The sequence below is a fragment of the Dromaius novaehollandiae genome, chromosome 3, assembly GCF_036370855.1.
Source record: "Dromaius novaehollandiae isolate bDroNov1 chromosome 3, bDroNov1.hap1, whole genome shotgun sequence".
Classification (NCBI taxonomy): Eukaryota; Metazoa; Chordata; class Aves; order Casuariiformes; family Dromaiidae; genus Dromaius; species Dromaius novaehollandiae.
This window is the reverse complement of record NC_088100.1, coordinates 87,819,185-87,843,553: the sequence shown is the minus strand read 5'-3', so window position 1 is coordinate 87,843,553 and position 24,369 is coordinate 87,819,185. Positions and strand designations below refer to the sequence as shown.

The 24,369-nt window shown below is 38.0% G+C and overlaps 1 protein-coding gene across 11 annotated transcripts in view; it reads right to left on the bottom strand.

Moving 5' to 3' along the window:
* Positions 1–24,369, bottom strand: part of SDCCAG8 (SHH signaling and ciliogenesis regulator SDCCAG8) — a 124,638-nt gene that overhangs the window by 62,222 nt on the left and 38,047 nt on the right. For all 11 annotated transcript variants that reach the window (XM_064509395.1, XM_064509396.1, XM_064509393.1 and 8 more), the window contains 2 exons: positions 20,370–20,512; positions 501–628 (listed from right to left, as the gene is read on the bottom strand). In XM_064509395.1, the coding sequence (XP_064365465.1) occupies positions 501–628; positions 20,370–20,512 (271 nt within the window). The remainder of the gene's footprint in view (positions 1–500; positions 629–20,369; positions 20,513–24,369) is intronic.

Below are 24,369 nucleotides of genomic sequence, written 5' to 3'. Positions count from 1 at the left end.
AAAGCTTTTCTCCAGTTTGGATGCCGAAGCAAACTCATTAAGCTTTTAGAGTAGCTATAATGTGTGTACTGTGGGAACTGTTCAATGCTATTCAGGAGACTTTAACTGTAAGCTCAGAGCATTTCCCGCAGAGCTTCTGATGCTATTTTCTTTATATAACATGTGTGCCTGAAAATCCAGCCAAAAACAAGCCCTTTGTTTTTCTACTTTGTTGTGGTCTCTCTCAGCTTTACGTTTCTTGAACACAGGTAAATAAACTCATAATCCAGATGGTGCAACAGATGTGAGAGCAGCACTCTGAAATCAACAGACAGTGGGCAATACTTTCCATTTTCTCTTTTAAACGCTAACTAATATGTAATTCGGAATCTCCGGTGTAGTTAGCATCTGCTCCCTTCGGCCAGCCAAAGGTTACAGGTGTTCCTGATGTCATTTCACAGTAAGGCGTGGGCCTGGCTTGTGAGTGAGTGCCCAGGCTCTAATCTTTCCCTACCACCTACCAGTTTTCTCATGCTGGGCCTCCATTTGCTGCATCTTCTGTGTCAGCTCCTGCTCTCTTTGCTGGGCCTGAAGGGCTCGGGCCTTTGCTTCACTGCTGATGCTGTGCTGAATGCTCTCTTTCTCCAATCTATAAAAGCCAAATAGGAGATAAAGAAAAATAAAAATTCTACATTGAAGATGAGGAGTAAACCAGGAAAATCATTTACTTAATAACGACAAAGAAAATCTGGCTAAGACTTTCACAGGAAACATTCCCCTCCCACCTCATGTTGTACAAACTGACCTTTCGCTTGCAATGTCAAACATTCTCCAGTGACTAGTAAGAAAAGGATAAAAAATGTGATCTATTTCCTGAGTAAAAATTAAAATATTTTTGTCTAGAAGGGTATTTTTAAAAATTTTAAACACAACTTCTTTTTCATAAGGAAGTTTCCCTACATCCACTTTGCATTAAGCAGATTATTTGATCTTTCTTTTATATGTTATACATTTAATCTTGCAATGAAACTTAGGGACCTGATCCCAAGATGGACCAGTTCCCAGTGAATCAGTAGGAGGTAAGTCAATGGGAGCAATCTCCACAGTGCTCATAATACAGCTAGCTATTCTAAAGGCCTGAGTTTTCTTAAGCAACAAAACAAGTTTTAACTATTAATTTATGTAAATAGGAGATGAATGCATCCGTTACAATACAGAAGACTGTTAGCACCACACAGGCACAGCCGCTTGTGGTTCTGCTCACTGGGGGGTTGTATAGGAAGGTCTAAAGCCCAGTATTATTATTGAAGTATGCAGGCAAGAGAGCAATTTACTTGACCAGATATGCAAGATGGGGCAATCTATTCCTGAGGCAAAACAAATGCCAGACGACCACACTCCATTGAAGCATTTTATTTAATGCAAGCCAAGCAAAAACAGCATGGAAAATAAGAAAGCAAAAAGAGATATGCATATAGATTAGAAAAGGTCCTGAACTGCAAATTCAGATCTAGACTTTCCCAAAGGTTGTTAATATTCATATCAGGCACACATTTGGATCTAGACTCAAAATTTCAGGGAGCTCACACATATGGGGATTGATTTCTAGATTTCAAATGACATACATATGCACACACTTTTTTATTGAAACTACATTTAATAGCTTAGGTTTCAATAAAGTCTTACGGATGTTTTGTTTGGTTTAGCAACAGTACCCCTAACAGTGGACAATAAAATAAGACATGAGTACAGATCATGTAAGGATAAAGCCATATCTCATGTGGTTGCTGCACTTAACCTTTGGCTTGGTGCCTAATAACCCATCCGAGATATTGCAATATCTCAGCGTGACATACACAATGTTAAATCTTCTCTCTTAAATTTACCCCAAAGCAATACAAATGGTGGGTCACATTACACTAATTCCTGGTCCTGATGTTGCAAGCCCTACCTTAGGCAAAACTCCCACTGAAATCACAGGGTGGTGGGGTTTTTTTGTTCGTTTGTTTTTTTTGAGATAGGATTGAGACTGATTTGACACAGAGAATACATTTAAATATAGAGACTGTTGTAGCTGTGAGGAAAGAAAGTATTTTTTTAAAGGAAATTTCATACAACAAACTGCACCCTTATCACATTATTCCCAGAATTACTTTGAAACTATACTGGGGCTATCCTAGGGAGTGATGCACGTATCACTTCCTAAGTGTAAGTTCCAAATATGGAAAGCATTATTATGAAAAAACTTTCCATATTTGCTGGAAATCACTCTATTCAAACCCCTCTCCCCCCTTCCAAATATCTTTGATGTTCAGACAGTTGTCATGAGCACTAGACTGCTCAACAAAATGCACCACCACCTAACATAGCCCCCAGACACCTTCAGCTAAAGAAAGTGACAGCAGCACAGTATTTTATTTAGTAGTGTCTTGTGCGAGATGGCTGTGTGCAGTTGGGTGCTGTGTTGTCATCTGGTACACAGCTGGCTGGCTGGCTTTCAGCTAGGGGTAGCCTTCAGCATGCATCAGGCTGCACAGCTGAAGCTACCAAGGCAAACCTGTAAACGTCCATTTTTCACTGCTAGGGTCCCTCCTGTCTAAAAAGGACACATGCCAATGGGCAAATTCAAAGCAAATGGAGAATCTGCAGTCACCACGAACCCTCTGCTAAAGGGATCCATCCAAAAAGCCACTCACCTGCACTACCTACTACATAGAACAAACTAACAGGAGTTCAGAAACAACGGATGCGTGGGGAGCCCCCTGTATCTGAAGTGAAGTGTATACGTGGTGGGTGAAAACAGGTAATTTTGTGTAGTGGATAAAAGCGAGACTGTAAGCCTAGGAAGACTTGTAAGGCTAGGACGATACAGATTAGTCCTAAGTAGAAGGGTAGCTGACTAGTCTCAATTTTAGCACCTAGAAAATTTTAGGATTGAGATGTTTCTAGCACGACATACCCCACATTTAAATACATAAGAGCAACACCTGAAGGGCCTAGAGCTGCTGAGGAACAAAAAGATCTTCTGAAGCCAAAGCTAAAATGAGTGGTGAGTCTTTCACCCACACCAGTAGTAGATGTTTCCCCTGCTCCCAACTTCAATCTCTCTGCCCTCCTACAGAAAATTTCCTCAATACATTTTACATATACAGAGGAAAAAACCAATGAGTAAAACATGCAAAAGACTGAACTAGGGCCCAAGAGATTTCAGGACCTACTGGTAACTTTTCTGCTGCAAGAATTTTAGAAGGTTCGACACTGGCTACTTACTGTGAAAAAAAGTGAGCCAGTGTCACTTACTATGAATTTCTATTGTTTCACTGAATGACTTGTACTCTACTTCAGAACTATTTCAATAAAATGATTTCAATGGAAACTTCTTGACTTAAGAAAAAGAAATGCTATGAACAGACAGGAAACAGTTATAACCCTCCAGAACTGGTATGAAGACACCTGAGAATTTCTCATACTGAGAATTTCTCATATTAAAATATCTTGACTAATGGAAAGCACATAGACAATATAAAACAAAGTAACAATAGCCTACTTTTGATGGCATAGGTAAGATCTGAACCATAAATGAAAGCTAAAGGCTTATCGTACCAGAACTTTTTAAAGCATCAACTATTTTTATCACTGAAAATGGTATGGAGTGGTTAAACTGCAGCAGCCTGTGCTCTCACAGAATCCATCAATAGAATCAAAATTGGAGACAGCAGCAAACATTAAAGTTTTCTCACAGTAGTATCTATCCATTGTGAAATGCAAAAAAATAAATGTCTGTCAGTCTGAAAATAATTCTGGATTTGGCCATAACTGTGGTCAGTTTTACTCAGGCACAAGCATTGAACTCATGGTTATTTTCATCCTTATGCAATGAAGTGAGAAGCTACCATCAAAGACTTGTTCATATTACAGACCAGATGCCTCATCTCCTTGAGCTCTGTTCTGAAGTACAAGTTTTCCATTGTGATTTTAGTTTTGAACACTTGGACTGTTCTGAGGCTGAATTATGGTAGCCAAGAGCAGCTTACATAGTCATCTTGTTCACATATCTCAATGAACTGAACACCAGTTTGTGGTGACTGAAAGCCATGACTTCTAAATGTCTGTGATAAAACGAAGGCCACAATAAACTGCAGCTTACAGCACAAGAGGGAGAAAAGGGAAATTGCCATCATTTGCAAGCCTTGACAAAGTCCTCACTGTAAACAAAGTAAAAATTCATCTTGACTCGAAGCTAAGCTCAAAGTATACTACCTGAATTTTAGCCACCAGATTTAATAAAAACTTTACCATTGCTAATAAATAAAAACTGGATGATTTCTCCATTTTCAGTAGAAGACTAATATCTGCCAAATGGCTTCTCCATAAAGGAAAAGGAAGGAGTTAAAACCTAATGATGCGAAAGTGAAATTTGAAATAAATAACATGGAGCTCAGTGATTTTACCTGCAAAAAGAGAACCGAATTTTGAATGATAGAACTTTGAATTTTACAATGCACTTCAATAGTAGGTATTTCTGCAAGACTTTTTGCTCACAGTAAAAATAGTAACAGTAATAGCAAAAATATAAAATGAAAAATGTAGGATGAATCTCAGTGGAGAATTAGGTCTCTGGCTGGAGGTTGCCACAAAGCAACTATGATGTGAAGCAACCATGCTCCCTGTATCGATTTTTCCATAAGATCAGCGTGTGGTGTTTTGTAAAAAGCTAACAGATGCTTTAGTAAGGACTATGGGCTTAATCAGACAAATTAAAAAACTGTAGCCATTACCTTAGTTTAGAAGCACACCAGAGGTTATCAGAATCTTATTTTGACATTTTTATTTCTTGTTAATTATGATTAAAACATAATTGGAACGTATTTTAGGCTTTCATACATACATACTTCAAACTGGAGTCCATAAAGTATTAAGGAGTAGCTGGCATTTAATATTCCAAGCATCTGAGGTATCTGAACTGACAATATTGCTGGTCAACCACCAGCCCTGGAACTCAGTACCAATATTCACACTTGGGAAGCTAGAGGGCCAACAGAGCCTAATATCGATGCTTGCACTACCTGCCTCAGCAGCAGAGTTGGGACCTTTCCCCAGATAACTGTTAGCCAGGCAGGCCAGCACTGTGAACGACTGCACAGCAAACCCTGCCAGAAGAGGAAACACACTCAGCTGTGGGCTCCCTCAGCACTTCCAGAGGAGGTGAGCTTCCTCTCTTAGTATGTTTGAAAATGAACACGTAGCATAAGCTTCTATACAGCAAACTGAAAAAAAGTTCGGGCTAGTTCTGAGAAAGTAGCTAAGCGTTTAATTCTCAGCATCTTTACATAAATCTGGCTCACAAGCGCTTACATCACTTGCAGCACTATGGTGCTTTTGAAAACAGGACTTTAAAGCTTATGTTTATCAGGAACTTTTCCAGGTTTTGGCCAACCTTTGGGTACAATGGCTCAGCAATGTCCTATTGCTGTACACCTTGCAAGCTTTCTACTAAGCTAGCTTTCCAAACAGTCTTCTCATAGGTTGCTCATATTATTATTTCAGCTACAAGTGCCAAGGAAATAATGCAAAATCAGAGCATATCCTTGCTCTTCTCTCAAGCAACACGGAAAAAACACATAGCAACATTCACAATAAAAATAAACAGAACCTGAAAAAAGAAATTATAATACCAATGCTATTCATGTTACCATCATCACATCAGAAAAATGTTTGCAAAGTCTCTTACTGCATTACTAGAAAATACTCACATACTGCAATGATAAAGGTGATTAAAAAAGGCACATAGAATAAGATCATACTTTGGGTCAGAAGGCTTCACAATTTCTCTCTTCTGTCTTCCATGTATGTTTTCATATTGTAGCTAATTCGTACACAGAAGGATAAGGGCTCAGTTTCTCTTGGTTAGTGGACAAGCCTGACGGTTGGTTTTTCAAATATAAAAAGGAAATTATCACACAACCAGAAGTCATTCTCCCCAGAAATGGTCTTAAATCATTCCCTCTATTAATGTGAAACTCCTAAAACTCCTTTCAGATCTGCCATTCAATTTAACAGCAGTGTAGTACCCTATTCATATTTATACCGGAGAACATATTTCCAGGGTTATATCATATACTATCTGAAATCTTTCAATATTTTCAAATTTTTAGATTAGGAAATGCAACACAGTAAGACCTCAAATTCTGCGGGTAAATAAGTAAATGCTAGTTTTAAGTGCAGTCACGATTCAGAATTAGTAATTTCCACACCATATAAGTTAACAGAGCTCTACAGGATATATCTTGCTCATATGTTTAAAGTCAGCTCAATAACAAGATTCGGGGTCAGAAGACTTCTCCCTTTCCCTTAAGTCAAGCTTCTAGGAATCTCGTGTCTGGTGTTGGTGGTCTTGGTCACCTTCCTTTGCAAGAGGAAGCACAGCCTACTTCCTAGGCTACTAGCCTACTTCCTACTTCCTACATATTTTCACCTAATACTTCCTTGTTAATACCTAGGATTGCTATGACCAAGGTCATAGCTGGAAAGACAGTATTTCCTGGTTTCTTCCTACAAAACAGTGTAGATTTTTTGCTCCCCAATCTTTTTTAATAATGGTATTAATTTTTTCAGTGCATGTTTAAACTGGCTGGATATTGTGGCTCTCTGTGCATTTACGGGGCAGAAGAAGAGGCATGAAACAAATGTTCCTATGTCCAAAAATAAATTAAGAAGACGTACACATGCATGCGTGTGCAAGAATTGCGTGGAAATAACTTGTAAAAGCATCATGATCAGGTCACTTCTTTAAACCTCTCCAAGGAGCTGAAAAATTGCCCTTCCTGTATCCCATTGAGGGAGTTACCCACTGAGTTGCTCTTTACGTGTGTTTGTGGGAACGGACTGGATGCTGATTCGGGAGCCTGCTGCCAGTCTTCTCAGTGGAAAGCTCAAGTTGCTGGAACCTGCCCCAGCCAGCACACTGTGTTAGATGAGCTTCAGTACAGCCTACATTTGTATGGTCAAATTTTGCAGCGACTTATGTATTAACTTTATTGGTAGAATTAGAGGACTGTGTCATATGGTTCTATTCCTGAGAACTGACGTTTCAAAAAGATTTTTAGATTTAGTCTTATGATGTAAGGTGCCTAGTTACATTAATTTATAGATACACTCTGTATCTATAATGAAACATAATGAAATGCCAGAGCTTTCTTCTCAAAACCATGGTAAGCAGAAACTACTGCAAAAATGAGAGAAGTTAAGTAAAGGTCAGAAGTTTGAAATTGTTAAGAAATTAAACATTCAGATTGCTGCAGATTTTTTAAATATAGATCTGAAAGGCTAGAAGATGCTATAAAAATACCTTTTAGAGTAGGTTAATGAACCAAATATTAAAAGAAACCCTCTGACTACATGAGATAAAAGATTGGAAGAGACAGATGTCCCAGGGTACTATTACTTCACAAAAACACCTCAAATCCAAAGAACGCTTTTGGGGTAGAATACAAGATTAAGCTCTGTCCGTATTTCCAACTTTTGTCAAGAGACTAATTACAACTGTTTGACAGATTAGCTCACAACTATTTTCCCCACAAGTAATAAAATAGGGTAAACAACGGTGTCCCAATCCCCAGAATCCAAATAACAGATTTTTCCACTAAATTCTACTTTTTCCTGAGAATTTCAGTTTTGCTGAGATGGATAGTTGGTGCATATGACTTTATTGCTACTGATGAAATTTATTTCTACATTTCTCTATCTGGAATGTAGTTACACAATTGGAACCATATTATAACTTTTTTATACATTTGCACTTAATATAATATTAGTAGGTCAAAGAAACAATAAAATGCAGAGTCTAAGACTTTCACATTGCCCTTTAAAGCCTGCCTGAGGCATCAGAAGATATTACTCATTAAAGACTGTGCATGAAAATGATTCTTAATCTACTTTCGAGTACTTGCTGTACTTGAAAACAACTTCAAAATTACCATTTACTGAAGATACTGGTGGACATGAGAAAGGTGAAAAGGGGACAGAAATTGAGAGACACGGGGCCCACATTCCTACAAAAGCTTACACAGTATAAGTCTGAATATAGTTACCTTGAGTATATTCATAACTGATGTTACCATTTTCTCTCTCTACTGCTATGAACTAGGTTAAGTAACAAAATGAGAGGATTTCTTAACTGCCTTTAAATTCAGAATAAGAGAAAAAAATTTTCAACAACTAATCTATCAGATGATTTAATTCCTTTGGCATTTTGTCTTCGAAAGATATAAACTGAAAGCTACCAGCTCCTCAAAGTAGGCAATAACTGCTTTTCAATCTGGATCGTTCTCTGTATACCAAGCCACAGCTAAATATTATCGTTAACTGCCCTCTACTTCATTGTTAGAGAAGGGAAAAAAAAAAGGTCTCTGACAGTAAGTAACATATCATACTAGGTCAAATATACTGACTGAAACCAAAATTTGATTCTCCTGTATGTAAATACCCATCCCGCAATGATATTGAGATTGTGAACTATTAGGCTGATGAAACCATATACAAAGAAACAATTAAGTACAGTATATGAATTGCATGAGAAGACACATCACAAGGAGTGGTTTCTGTGAAGTTTGATTACATAGTCCTAAGTATTTCACAGTATTGTGCCTTGTTCTCCAGAATATTCTTCTCCTCTTTGCTATCCTTGTTTCACAAGCCATTTTCACAAATGGCTGAATGTTGAAATGTTTGCTTATCATAGATTTTTGCAGGCACTCGCTCTGTGTATACAAAGTTATGTAAATTAGTGTAAATTATTTTCACTATATTTAAAATAAAGGAGTAATTTTCTTGACATATGGTGATTCCTGAATTCAGTACCAGCCGTCTCTTAACATGCAGTTTCATGATAGCTTTAAGCCAGTGTAAGGCAACAGTGCCAGTATAAGGGGTAGTCCTTCTTTATATCCTCTGATAATTAGCACTCATGCAACTTGCCCAGCAAGAGCAAATGATTCTTTTTCAATTTGACCAGCTCCCTGAACCATCTGATCATATGGGTGCCTGCCCTCCACTGTCTGCATAAGCAAGGGGCTGGAAACACGGGCAGAGCGGAAGATGGGATTAGCCTTTCAGTAGCAGCATAGACTTAGATCAGCTTAGGGCAATTGCAAAACTGCACTCTAAGGCTCAGCTTGCTAATACAGTAAATCCAGCCTTCAGGCTCCTAATAGTGAATCAAAAAATGATGCAGCTAAATGATGTAGAGACCTGATCTGCTATGAACTCACTCTGCCAATTCAAATTTCTTCAAAAAACCAATGTTTTTGGTACGTTAACTTCGTACCAGCAAGCTTTATACTGAATCAGGTATCATCTGCCCTACTGCAGCTGGCATAAAGTCAGCATAAACACTGCATTGCACACTCTGCCTAATTCGAAAGGAAAGTGACTGTGAGCCCACACCTGATCCGGACCAAATCAGCACAGCTGAATGATCCACTAGATCACAGACGTACTACAGACGACTGCTGAGCAGTCGCCTCCGATTTCTCACAGATGCTGTTGGGACAGACATGTAACTTGTAGTTTAAGCTAACTAGCCGTAGGCCTGATCCTTTCAAGTTGTCCACTATACACAACTATTGGGAAAGTTAGTGAGACGTGAACAGATTCTCTACCTCCAAAGGACCAAGCCTTGCATGAACAGCCCGGGAAGAAGCAGAATGACTTGACGGAACAAAGCGTTCTCCAGAAGGACGCCCACCTCAAAAAAAACACTTGATCCGGGGGGGGGGGGGGGGGGGGCATTTGAGCTAGGGTAAGCTAGACTTTTCCCCCAACATACAGCAAGATACCACATGTTAGAGCAAACTGACAAAGTTGCGACCAAAAGCAAGAAAGACCAGAAAGACTAGGCTAACATTACATTGTACCTGACTGTTGTTGATTCGCTTAGATATTACAGAAACATCCTCCCAAAAGACATACTTATCTACCCACATATCACAGGAGCTAGATTTGAGCAGGTGATTTAAAAATAGAAATCCAGCCTTACATCCCTTTTATTGCTTTGGTTAGCTATAGCACAATATTAACATTATGCTGACTGGAACTTTGTCTGCACGTTAATATTAGAAATAATGGGCAGTCAAGATTTTTCTTTTTTGGGGGTCAGGTTCTAAATCTCTCATCTTTATGCTGTCAAGGGTAAGGGAAAAACCTATTTCAATAGCAACTTTAAAACTAAACTCACAAATTACTACCATTATGTTAAGTGCTAGATATCCCACTGTGCAGTTTTGCTTTGTGAATTTTTACCTTCTTCCATGCACACTTTTAGCTGCTGATCGCACAGCCTTTCAGTGTTTTCTGCCTTTTCCTTTAAATAAACTGGCTCTGGCTCCTTCCATCTGGTTCCCCTTCCGTCAGCAACCCTGCACCTGTTCACACCTCCTCTCCTGTTGGATTCCACTGAACATTTCCTCCTCTGCCAGGGCTATTCTGGCACTCGCAACCTTTCTGTCATTCAATCCATCTGTCAGAAGTGAACTTTGTTTACCGCAAGCTTCTGCTTTCTTCTTCGAGAAGCAAAGCCCCTCAAGGTCATTGTCAAATGAACTGTCGGCGTGGATTTAAATCCACTTCTGCTAACCAGCAGAAGACGAAGTCCTGTGCAGTTCTGTATTTGTGAGGACTGGGTTGGGGTATAAGAAGAAATCACACTGAAGTAAAACAATACATTTTAATGATCATTTGCTCACCCCAACAGCTACTATGTTTTTCTTCGTATCTGTATCTTTTTGTAAAGACTGACAGAATCTCTGAGAAGGACTTTTAAAGCTATGCAAAGAAATGGACAAGACTTAATAAAAATATTGTAAATAAATCAAAATAACAAATGAAAATCTTTTAACTGGCAGTTTAATTCTGCGTTAACAAAGATATTTACTAGAAACACAAAGGTAAAATGGGAACTGCAGAATGAGTAAGATTACAGTAAAATAATTTAGAGAGCTAAAAGTGGCCAGTCATTGTAAATTATTTTCACCTGCAACGCAGTTTTCTACTTACCTACAGATGTTCAAAATGCAACACTTTAAAAACAAAATAATCCTGATCTTTTTCTGTTTTTAAACCTTGTAAAACACACACATGCAACCCTATTAAAATGCTGCCTTCCATGTTGAGATGAATTGTAAAGATTCTTTTGTCAGAGCTGAGACTAAATTCATATTGTCAACAGGATACATTATTTTTAGCAATTCCTGTATCCATATTTCTTTTCACAAATAGATTCTGATAACCACTAACTCCTGAATTATTAACTGGCCTCTTCAACAGTCTCATTCTTCTAAAATAATAAATACCTTTCAATTTCACTGCACAGACCTGAGTATCCTTTAAAAAATAAAAAAGGAAAGAGGAAAAGAAGAATTCTTTCACCAAGAAACAAAAGGTACCAAAAAAAATATATGTATTTTAAGTTTTGTATGCAATTATAATGAACCACCCATTTTATTACCCTTCTACCAAAAAGGAATTTAAAGTCAAGCTTTCTGGGAGCAAATCCAGGAGGTAATCCAATCTCATTAGCAGAAACGCAGTTATACTTACGTTAGGTCTTAATTCGACTCTAATAAAAATTGCACTGACAAATATTACATCAGTTTAGCTGAACAACAACTTAATACTGATATAACTTGTTCCTGATACATCCTTTATATAGGGATTAGTGCCTGCATCTACAAGGGAACGTTTTCTGTGGCTGTTATCTTCTTTCTTAGAAAACTACATGAAGGTGCACAAAAAGCACTGGAAATGCACAGAACTTAGGAAGAAGAAGAATATGCAGCAGTGTCCCACCTAACCACAGAGAAACCCTTATGCCTTATTTTGATTTAAGCCCTGTAGAAGGTACATGTACGACAAGAAGATCATCACGAACGGTTGCTCCTGTTCCTGCGAAAAGGTAGTTCGATATTCAGATCACCTGGAATACAGGGGCAACCAATGGCAGCACGATTATTAAGCGGGCCACGCTGCCAGCACTGAGAGGGAAAGCAGGTCAGCTCCGCCGAGCAGCCGGCAGCAGGGGCAGAACTGCTCTCGCTCGGGACAGGCTTCTCTCAGTCCCTCGCTCCCCACTGGCCAATCACCAGCGCTAGGGGACTAAGCAAGGGTGTGACGAGAGCAGCGAGGCAGCCAGAGCTGGCATGCTCAGGTAATTTCCCCCCCCCCTCCCCCCCCATCTACCAACTACCTTTTACGGAGATGACAGCCTCTAGCTGGTGCTCTTACAATGTCAAGTTTGATAAATTCCCTAACTGAGGACCCTTTGGGTTCTCTTGAAATTTTTTCTAGGTAATAATTTCGGGAGCAGAATCCTGCATAGGAGGAAAAGAAAAAAAAACGATCACTGCAAGTGCACAAAATAAACACCTTTCACTATATTTTTGAAAGCAAAAAAAATTGCTTAAGTTCACACAACAAATACCAAGTGCTGACAGAAAAAGTTCATTTTAGCTTACTGATTACAAGATTTCAGATGTACTTGAGAGAAAAGTCCTAGAACTAGCCAAACAAATCAGAAACATCTCTCCAGTAGCATATTCAGCAAAAAATCCAGCAGGCTTGAATACATGTGTCTGAAAGATTTTTATGATTTAAAAAAGAATCATTATCTTGTTGTCATTAGTCACACAAATAGAAAACCTAATTTGAATGAGATCAAAGTAAACATTTGATATACATGCAGAAACTTATTACTGCTAGTGCTGAATAACAAATGCTCAAAACAAAGACCTTTTAAAAGATGCTTGTTTTCTATAGCAGTTAGTCTCTTCTGTATTTCATCTGAATTCACTGCTCGCTCCAAAGCGCTTTAAGTATTGTTACTACTCCTGAACCGCACTCTACATGCGGTAGCAATTTGGCTGCCTCAACAACCTGATGCGATGTATAAAGGATGAAATCATTAGAGAAATTCAGTGTGACCAGTTGCAGTTTAAATGCTACGGAGAAAAATTTAGATAAATCTAAGACTGAACTCTGAAAATGTACTATTGCCTTTTCCTTGAGAAATTTGTATTGTAGGACAAGAAATTAAATTGTCAACCATGTTTAAACTCTTTGAAAATGGAAATAGGTGATTTATAAAGACTTTCATATCCAAAATTAATTGATGATTTCAGATTTCTCCTTTACTCCTGCATTTAAATTTTCTTTATTCCTCTTTTTAATCGTCATTAACGGCCTTTAAATGTTTGTGTAATAATCTTAAATATGTTTAAATGATTAAATAGAAAGATATTTAAATAATTGTGTATTATCATGACACAAAGCTTAGAAATTTCTAAAATCCACTGCCAGAAGACAAGAGCGCCGATTTATTTCAAATCATTCAGTATCAGTCTTCGTAAAGCAGCATATGGTCTTATCATGGCAGGTAAAATATTTTACCTTCTATAATAACGCAGAGCAGCTAATTTATCTACATGCTGTATAATGAGATAAACAATTTCAGCTGCACTATGAAAACCTGTAGGCAAGGGAGAAATCCATCTCCCTCCCTCCATTCTATTGATTTTTCTGCCTATACGTTCGTATAATTGCTAACAATAGAGGTTATTCTTTCTTCCATCCCCTTCTTCAATTACCTTAAAGCAAGACCTTCTTTTCGGTTGCGGAAATATTTGCAGTTTCTACAGCTGCAGGACAAAGAACTGAGAGATTTTTCACAGAGTTGCTCAGGGAAAAAGGAAAAAAAAAAAAAAGCTTTGCAAGATTCTGTTACAAGTAAAGCAGAGTGAATGACAACTTTCAAAGCTACCACAATCATTTACTAATGTGCTGCTATATCAAATAAGTCTAATTTTTTTTGACAGCACCAAATTAGATTTATTGCAGAAACTGCTGCATAAATAGCATATGGCTATGTTATACCACCTATTTCAAATCCCTGTAATGTTTCCTCCCCTCCCTGCTCAAAATGAATAATTGAGCCAAGCTATAAACCTTCTGCAAAACAGAGATAGACAAGTTCAAAAGCAGAAGCAGGAAATGTAGATTTCTTTGTTAAAATTGTCTAAAAAGTATCACACACATCACGATCAAACAAAACAGGGCAGTAATAAGTCAAGTTTCTCTCCCTATGCTTGGAAGGGGGGGGTTCCCCTCCTTGCTTGATAAAATTTTGTTTTCATTTCTCTTTCAAGCTGACAGTCATCAACACAGGGCACGGCCCTGTAATCCTCTCCCACTCTTACTCGCACAAGAAATCCTCCTGATCTTTCCTCCTTGCGCGAGTAAAATTATTCACGCGACTCGAGATCAGAAGGCTCAGACCTCAACTCGTTTCGCGCGAGCCCCCATTCGCGAAGAGGGAAGCGCTTCTCCCCCAAGCAGAAATAAGGCCCGAGCGACCTGGTGTCAGTGCTGGGAAGGGCCTGGGGCAAGATGCCGCCCTGCACCTCGCCTCGACTTCCCCAGCAGCAAAGTTGCCTTGGCACTTTGCTGGATCCAGCCCCAGATCCATGTGCTTTCGTGCGTACACGGATCTCCGAGTCCTGCCGTCAATACGCTGCTACAATAAAAGAGGAAAACAGGCAACAGTGTGATACGCCAGGGCTGAGCGTAACTGCGTTTCGGCAGGTCACAGGCAGCACGAGCCACCTAGTCGGGATGGGCTGGGAGCTCAGAGGGTCGCAAACCCCACGCAGACGCGGGTGCGAGCCGCTGCCGCCTCCCCCTCTCCCCGCGAGAGGCGGCAATGGGCCCAGCGTTTCGCCGAAGTTTGGGCCGCCGCCGCGCTCGAAAGACACGGCAAGGTCTTCTCACGGAGCCACGGGCGCACCACTGCACACATCGGGGCAGGCTGCGGCTACCCCGCCGCTCGCCGCGCGGTGGTCAGTCCTCCCAGCTGCCCTATCTGTTACTGTCTGATTAGTTCTGCTAAGGAGCCCCTCCCCGGCCAGCTTTCGCGGCCATCTGTTCGGCACGCGATGGCTGCTGCCCAGCAACCTCGCGCTGCCCTCCTACCTGGCACCCGGCTCCCGGCCTTACCCCAAAGTGCTAACACAGGTTCGCACTGCTGGCAGAGTCAGGATTTCATTACTACTACTTTGACAAGTGCAGGGTTGTTTGTAATTTCTCTTTTATCCTGATTTTGATTGTACAACCACCTCCCACTGATTCAGTTTGCTTCAGTTTTGTTGCTCACAGATTTTACTCTCCACATTAATCTCCCTCTGGCATGTTACTGCATCTGTTCCCTTTTTTATTATTAATTTTCAAATTCCCACCATTTTTGACAAAAAGGAGGTAATCTACACTCTGCTTCTGCCCATTTCATTTTCTTTAATTTGGAAGATAAGTATGAAAGCATGCCAAAGAAGTTAATTCTCCGTTAACAGTTTATTTTCTGGCATCCCAATGCCTTTGTATATGAAAAACAGATAGAAATAAATGTTGACTGAATCACAACAACATAGTCACAACCATCCCTAAATTTAATGAAAAGTAAACATATGAAGCCGAATCTAAAAAGTTTATTAGGTATCAGAGTTGTTTCATGTTATCACTCCTCCCTGCATTTTAAAATAATGTTTTTGTACAAAATTAACAGGATACAAAAAAAATATTAGAAATCAATCACAGCTTACACCTCAATTCTGCTCCCCCCCACAGAAGTGTTATCGGTCCTTTCAATAATCAGTCAGTCTAGCAACATGAAACATATCGCAGCAATTTAATATTAGTAACAGCATTTTTCTTAGAATGTTATCTCCTTTCCATCATAGATGATGGGCTCTTTCTGACATCCTAAAATTGTTGAAAAAGCACCACAGTAAGTATGCTGCTAGCTAACAGATGCTACTAGAAAAACCCAACAGATAATACTAGGTACTGTTCAATTACATAGACGGCTATGTATAGCCACCTTCTGTAAACAGAGAAGGTAGCTTGTATTTTAGAATATAATAGTACAGCTTAAATACGGAAATCGATGCAAGAGGCACGCTGCAATTCTAACGAGGAATTCTGGTGACACCCGAAAGCATGACAGCAGAGCTTCGGTGATTAACTAATGCCACAGAACCTGAAGGTGGAATGAGAGATTGATGTGCCTTATTTATTATACATGTATTACAATTAATGTTAATGGAGTTGCTGAAACTAGCAAGAGGCTGCTAGAAGCACTGATCCACAGTAGGTATCTGAAACCACAAAGGCTACAGCACTGCTAAAAACAACTGTGCACCCCAAATGCCTCTTTCTTAGTTATACTACTTTCTAGCGATGTTTTGTCATCTAATTTTTAAAAATGAAGGAAAGAGGAAAAAACAAAAATCACATAATTGCAACATCAAGAACCACAGCAGCCTCACCGTAATACAAACTTCTATCTCTTTATTTTTTTTCTTTTCTTTTTCCTTTTTTTTTTTTTAATCTTTCAAGAGAGTCACACAAGTATTCAGATTATCTTGGCAGGTCACATACCTGGGCCTAGAAGCATGGGTTCTTCTATTGTTTAAGTAATTTTAATTACTTAATTTTAAGTAATAAAATAAAATACATCTGCTTCAATTACATCTCCCAGCAAATTTTAGATGACATTCTAGTCAAACACATCATGAACCCCCTTCCCTGTCTCCATGCCTGAGAAAAGGCATGATGTCACATGAAGAAGTCATATTTTGAAGTTCAGTGACTTCTGCACTACTTCAGATTTATTTAACTTCTTTGACATATCCAAACAGAAACTACATCTGACTGTAACCAAAATGAATAGTAACTTGTGGTTTGTTTTGTAACAAAAAGCGGAAAGATTGTTAATGACTATTCCATTACATAAAAAGAGTGAAAAAACTTATTAAATTAATGACATGCTAAAATCTGTGCAAACTGTTAATATCTTGCATCTTCTATGCAATCTTTTCCACTAGCACCCTAAAATGATTTTTAATAGTTATTTTCTCATGAACTAAGAACAACAGATCTGTTTTACACTCTCTGAAAATGGACTTAGATAAGCTTCGTTTAGCAAGACCCAACCTTGCTGAATTAATGGCAATTTCACATTGATTTCAGGGGTAATTTCAGAAGATTCACCCGTTATGGTAGCTTTCACGCAAGTATCCACAAAGCTCAAACAACCAGGAGGGACAGAAAAAAATGGGAAGGGGAGAAAAAAGGGAAGCTCCTAAAATAGAGCTTAAAACAAGCATGGTCAGTCTTATAGCAAGATGACATCTGCAAAGTTACATGACTGACAATCAAGCAATCAAGACTACACTGCAAAAGTTCTGTATTTTCCCAGTCATTTGAAAACATACAAACTAGAATTACTAACTAGATTGAATAGCAGAAAATGCACGTTAACTAAATAACAAGGATTTCCAAGCAACATATTGCTCCATCACAAAGGTTACAGGAAAAGGCAAACCCAAAATCTGCAGAAATATTTTAGAATAGTTAACTGTAACCTTTCTTCTTGGTTTTTAAGAATCACATTTAATTTAGAAGCCATTTAGTGGGTAATACATCATCAGTGTTTGAAAACAAGAATACAACATAAGAAGTGGAAGTTCTGAAGAAAGAGTAGTTTTGCAGAGCATTTTCTTTTTCTGTTTAAGACAGATTGCATATTCTTTCTCATTTAATCCATTCACCTATAATATTTATTGTCTGCTTTTCATGTATTTAAATCCAGTGTTTTCATACACATTTTATTATTTATTTACAATATCCAAAATTTAGCTTTTTACTGATCCTCAGAGCCTTTCTCTTTAGTAATATACCAATTCATACATAACAAAGGATTCTTTAACTCCTCAGCAACTCTAATTTTTGCCAGAACAACTTAGTTCATGGAAGGCAACAGAAAGATTATCGACAGTGTAACAGTGGTACAGGCCTCCTGCAAGTCCAGCTTTGTGAAGAGACTTGGATTTGACCAGCTGGTTCTGTCCTGAAAATAGGGAAATCAGCAAGATGAGGCCAAGGCCAGAATACCCATGAGATGCACTAAATCAGTGCAATTTCTGCAGCAACCTCCCATAGGCAGGACTCTAGAGCTTAAAATCTGTTTTCCTTGGCAAGTACCACAGTGAATGAGTCTGTAACTCCCATAGGATTGCCATTACCACTACCCTTTAAGTATTTTCACTAGCACAGCTGCCATTTTAGGTGCAGGGAATAGAGAATGAAAGGCAGACTATAAGTGAATAAAGTTCATATGCTGCAACTATGGATGTACCAAACCATTAAAAATATATTGGGTTCAAAATGCAAAACTGTGATGCCATTACAGATATGTATCTTTTAAACTTTCACTAATCCAGAAAATCTGTTCTGGCAGGAAATGATCTGAGGGGAAGAAAAAAAGAGTATATGCTGAGGACAAGTTTAATTTCAGTAGCGGATCTTTTCCTCTGCAACTCAAGGGGGCAAAAAGAGACTGTGAGAACAGCTCTAACCCTACCCTACCAGTGTAAGTCGGTGAGGACAACGGGTAAGACTTCAGGAGCAATAAATCTCTCATTCTTTCTTTTTCCCTTCTTCACCTGTGACAGCAATATCGCCTAATGTATTCCTGGAAAGCAGTCGGACACTCCAAAGATAAGGACGAGAGAAGAAGCTACACAGAACACAGTACTCTAGAATTTGAGGAATATCAAGGAGGAAGATCTGACCCAATTTCTCATGCTTTAATAGGTAAAATTGTTCTGACATGTCAGCATAGAAAACATATTTTAACACTTATAAGCAGAGACCATATCATGAACACAAATTATGAAAACAAGCAAGAAAAAAAAAAAAGACCATAGGAGTGGCCATACTAGGTCAGTGCACTCCAGCATCTGTCTCCAACAGCAGGTAAAAGCAGGTGTCTGTGAAACAGTATCAGGACCCAGCAAGCACAGAGCATTACTTCCTCAAAATACTGTTTCAGCCTCCAGTGATTTGCAACTCAGGAACTTCTTGAGTCAGAGACAGTAAATTAAAAAGCTACCTGAATCATCTGTACATTAGGGACCCAGCTTTAAGTACCATGCTACGTAATAGTCGATAGTCCTCATTTTTACAAGTTAAGTATTTTCACAAAAATATATTAGCTAGTCAGCTTTCCTCCAAGATATCCAGAGCCTTATTGCATATAATCAGCCTTTTGCTAAAAGGAGTGTGGTAAGCCATTTGGTTAACTATCACAACAAATCATTATTAATAAAGTTCTGCTAAATCCAAACTTTAGATATCTTAACAACTCACCCAAAACTTTTTTCAAGTTCATTAACCTCTAGCATATTTTTTCTCTAAATACAGGCTGTTAGAGTGGTACTTTCTTCCATCTGTTAAACTACCGTGCTCTGAATTACACAGAATTGTAGCTGAATAAAAAAGCGATTCATTGAATTTAATAGTTTATATGAGACTATTTTATTTCCATTTACTCAATGGCAGAATTCTCACAAAGCCTGAAGAGTACAAGACTTGGATAAACATGCAGACAGTCTGTTAAGTGATAAAAATCAGAGTTTTTTTTCCCCATGTAAAATTTAAACTAACTCAACTTTTTGCTTAAGGACTGCGTAAAAACCTCCAGATTTGTTTCTAGAGGTCCACTCTTGAAAAAAGCAAAACAAAGTCTCGCCAGCAACAAAATGAAAATGTTGAGTTTGTGGCAAAAGGAAATATTCCTACAACTGCCAAAATGCAAGCTGAAAAGAATTATTCGTGAGTTAAACTTCTGGCGTTTTCTAGAAAGGTGTACCCAATAAGTACAGTAAATGCCTGGGGGCATTTCCATTCTACCCTTGGATGGAATAAGCTCATGGAAAGTCTCCAGTCACACAATGTTTGCATTGTACCACATCTCCACTTTGGAAAGTCATTTAAACACCCTCTTCACATACTTGAGCTTTCATCCCATTCACAGACTGTAACATTACTTTTTGACTGTTTAATCTTCCATGAAGCTTAATATAATTATGTACATTGATATGTTCCTAGTCATTCTGCTGCAGGAGATTCGCGTTATTAATATGTGAATTCCTATGCTTAAAGGTGCCATACAATATGATCTAAAACATTATTTTGAAATATCTTTGTCACATCCGACACAGCAACAACAAAAAGAACATAGCTGTGCTCTTCCTCGCTCTTCTTTCTGCCCCAAAGTATGGTACCTCATCACTGTAGCTGAACATTGCCTTTTCTTCACCCCAGTAATTCACTTTCAGAAATTATAGTTCATAACTCATTTTTTATTTCAATCTCCACTTTTAATATGACTGAGGGCTTCACATGTAGTCAATAGCTGCAAGTATCTATAACAACTGTTAGGAATCCTGTGGCAAAAATTAGCAGAATCGAATTGGTACTATAGCATGTAATAGGATAAGGGGTACCTGGTGAGGTGCAGTTGGTGCTCAGATTTACTCAGCAGTTCTGTCAGTTTTAGGCACTCCTCTCTGGCTCCTGTCACATCCTGCTGGGCTTGTTCCAAACGCTGTTTGTTTCCATGCAGCTCTAATCCCAGTTTTTCTATTTTCTTAGAAAGACACATAACCAAAGAAAGTATATTTAAGAAATGTAGAGAGATACATTTTAAGATGATAAATCTTAACAAGATCAAAGCTTCTGAAAAATAAAGCATTTTGTTTTAGAAGTAATTTATACAAACTGAAAACAAGCAAATTAAAGTATTTGACATTACATTCTTACAAAATGCCAAAACCCATATCATATTTAAATACATTAATACAGAATTCAATGCTATTGTCTTTAAGGGCTTAAGAGATACATGCATTCAATCATTTTCTGATTTTCCCATCTGAAGGCTTCCATATTTGTGTCCAGAATTCACTGTGTTCAAAAGCCAGTAAGCAGAAGAGCAGTGGCTAGCTTCAGAAGTCACTGCACATAGGGTAGCTCTTATGTTCATTTGTTTTCCTTGTACCACCTATTATATAAGCAACAATAGATAGGAATCTAGCTTTTGTTGTATTCACTCAATATTATGCAAGAGAATGAAGGTTGTTTTGTAATTTTACCATTATTGCAAATAACTTACGACTGAATCCAACACAAACCAGCCTCTGTTAATCCTGTCATTTTCTTTATCTCATTATGCCTTCTATGTCAACTAAACTAAGTCAAGTAAATCTAACATGGTTAATGAGTCTACTAATTAATTATATGTAACTGTCAGTGCATTTGCCTGACTAGCACCTTTGTTTCCAGTGAAAACACACCAAGCTTACTATCTCTAATTGCATCATTGTTTCAAAAATTTAAACATTTCTTTCATAAATATTCTTAAAAGGAATATATTTTGCTGTAAGACCATGTATAACATGGAAGTATTTGTAAGAATACTTTTGCACCATAATACTGAACTTTGTCCTAAGGATGCCTTTAAGGAGGCCAATGAAATACTGAATAAGATAACAATGCAATTTTTTCATGTAATAACTATTCTACACTAACTCCCTATGTAAATATTTATTCCTCATTGGGGCTAGAGGGAAGTTGCATGTTTTTCAAGTCAACTAAACTGTGAAAGGTCATTTGTAGTACAGAATAAAATTGATCACATAAGGATTTAGGGCTGAATAGCTATTATACTTTAAATTCATACCATAACTTATTTTGTGTTAGCTTCCTCATGTAGACAAGCCTTAGTATCTTCTTCAGTTAACGTAATTATTCATTCAAACATCCTACAAGAACAAATGAATGTAATTCGGTGCCAATATTTGCACCTGAAGCACCTTCATAATTATGTTGTCTCTGTTCTTCCCATGAAAATGTTAGCCTAAATCATTTACAGTAAGTCATGATGTCTCAGACAAATACAATCTCCTCATCCAGAAGAAAGGTTTCATAATGTTCTTTCTTTTTTTTTTGTTAATTGCTTAACATTATCTATATGCTTTTTCCTTTTCAGACTGTTCAGAGAAGGTCCATGAAGGAAATCTTTGTTAAAATTTGAATACTGCCTTGCTTTATTACATAAACTACCTACCAAATTTAATCGGTAATTTTAAGTTCTAATACAAAGATAGAGAAACTATTTGCAAAATCATTAGTACTCTCCCCTCAAAAGAATGTAGCAACTTACTACACTGTTAGAGTATTTTAAAACCAGATATGCAAAGGTATTCAGAAATATAATTTAACTGAATAACCCCAGAGGGTTGCATACTTTCTTGTAGAACAACAGAAATCTCAGAGGATTCTCTATATTCTTTCTGGGAGCAGCAGTTGATTAATATTATTTCCCCATTCTTAGTAAAGTGGGACTTGAGTTCTTCCCTGTCTTTACAAGTTAAAGATAGGGAAGTTCTGCAACACTCTTAAAATGTGTTTCAAGAATACATCCATTCAGCAGACCTTTGAAAAACAAAGCACAATTTAGTTGAAAAGTATCAACTAAATATTTGAAAAAGCACAACTACAACTGAGAATGTAAATATACCCTACAATCACTCCTTCAGGGAAAAGTTTCCATGAACAGATGGGCTTTACATTATCCCCTAGAGTTAAACAGGCTCAGGTTCTGACAGACCTACAGGAGGAAGCAAATTCTAAGCACAAGAATCTCTAGTGAAAGCGTTCTGCCTTCATCAGCCTTCATCAGATGTTCAACCTGCAGCTTTGAACCCAAGAATGCATCCGTTGATTTCAGTTGTCATGAAAGTGCAAAAACTAATTCTCAAACAACGATGCTATAACAGAATCCTCAAAGATCAATAGGAGTCTTATGACTTCCATTAAAAAATATCAAGCAAGAATGCATAGCCCTTGAAGAACAAACAATTTTATTCCTGTTACTTTCATCGATAACCCCAAAATTCAGTATCATCTTTTACATATATATACACACACACAGGAACGTGCACATGTATACATGTAAGGGTGTGTGTGTGTGCGCGCGCGCACGCGCATATGTGTGTTTGTATTTCAAATAGCAGTCTTTTAGAGGTCACCAAGATGCGAGCTATATGAAAAGCAAGAATTCTAATGAAGAAGTCTGGCAATGACCATGGCAGAAATATTAATCAACCTCAGGAGGAAAAGATGGAGGAAAAATGTTGCCCCAGAGAACATGCTACTTGAGAACCAGAAACGTCCAATCCAGGTATGTTTAGGGATACCAACTAAATTCTTCTTTTCCAAACACCAGAAAATAATAACAGAAATAAAAAATAACTTGGTAGGAGCCATGAATCATCATGGTGAAAACACACACCCCAAATTCTAAATGCTACACCTTACTTCCATTTAATAACTCAAATAATAGTTTAAAACATACGAAGTCTCAGAACTAGAGACCAGCTCATGAAACAACGAAAACCAAACCCCATCCTTCCCTTGAAAACAGACATGAGTCCCACACATGTTGGGATATCCTAAAATACCTCAAATCAATTCCATCACTAGGGCATCACAATATAAGTGGAATTCAAGATACAGAGAAATTTCCAGAATCAGTAAGTCTTATTCACTGTCCCTGCAGGGAACCGTATCAGGCAACATCTTTCCAAAACTACTCAGATTCAAACAAGTTTCCATGTTACTTTTAGTTCCCATTTCTTCTACCGAGAAGCTGCAAGCAGTTCTACGTTATAGTTGCTATCTGGGCCTCAGCTTAATTGTAGGGAGAAACAGAAACAAACGACCAACTAAAGCATTCTGATGACAACTCTGCTTCTCATGCAGCGTTAATTCGATCCCTCAGTGCCTATCACTTGTGATACAGCTTTTTACAACATGATCAGATAGTATTTCTTCAAGATACTTAACTTTTCAATGTATGTGAGAGACAAGGAATAGAGTGCAGAACTGCAAAAAGACAGATGACAATCTTGCATTTAAGAAAATCTGAAACAGATTTTCAGTATAACAAGGAACAGAATTATCATAATGTATATGTACAACAAGACTACATTAAGGTTGGAACAGGCAACTTCTGGTGCTTAACTCTGCAACTTTAATATTCTTATTACTCCTGAATATAAATTCAAAAGTATTGTTTAATCTGTCTTCCACTGCAGCTGCCTAAACTCCCAGGAATATCAACAGGCGCTTTGCTGTTGAAAGATGGCAGGCTAAGCCTCAGTAAGAGAAACATCATTATTAGTGAATTGAAACACGTTAACGCCGTTCCCCATGCATATCCAATTCAGTTTGGAAAACAAAGTAAGAAGTTTTATTAAACAAAAATAAAGCATTGGTGGAATACGACTGCAATACAATTTTAGTCTGTATAAATTATTCTTTTTTCAGCATTACAACCAACAACCATTTATATTTTAAGTTCCCCTTTTTGAAGTAGACGGTAGCCTTTGCGATTCTGTTCTTGTAACATTTGAAGTAAGCATTTCTTATTCACTAGAAGGTAAT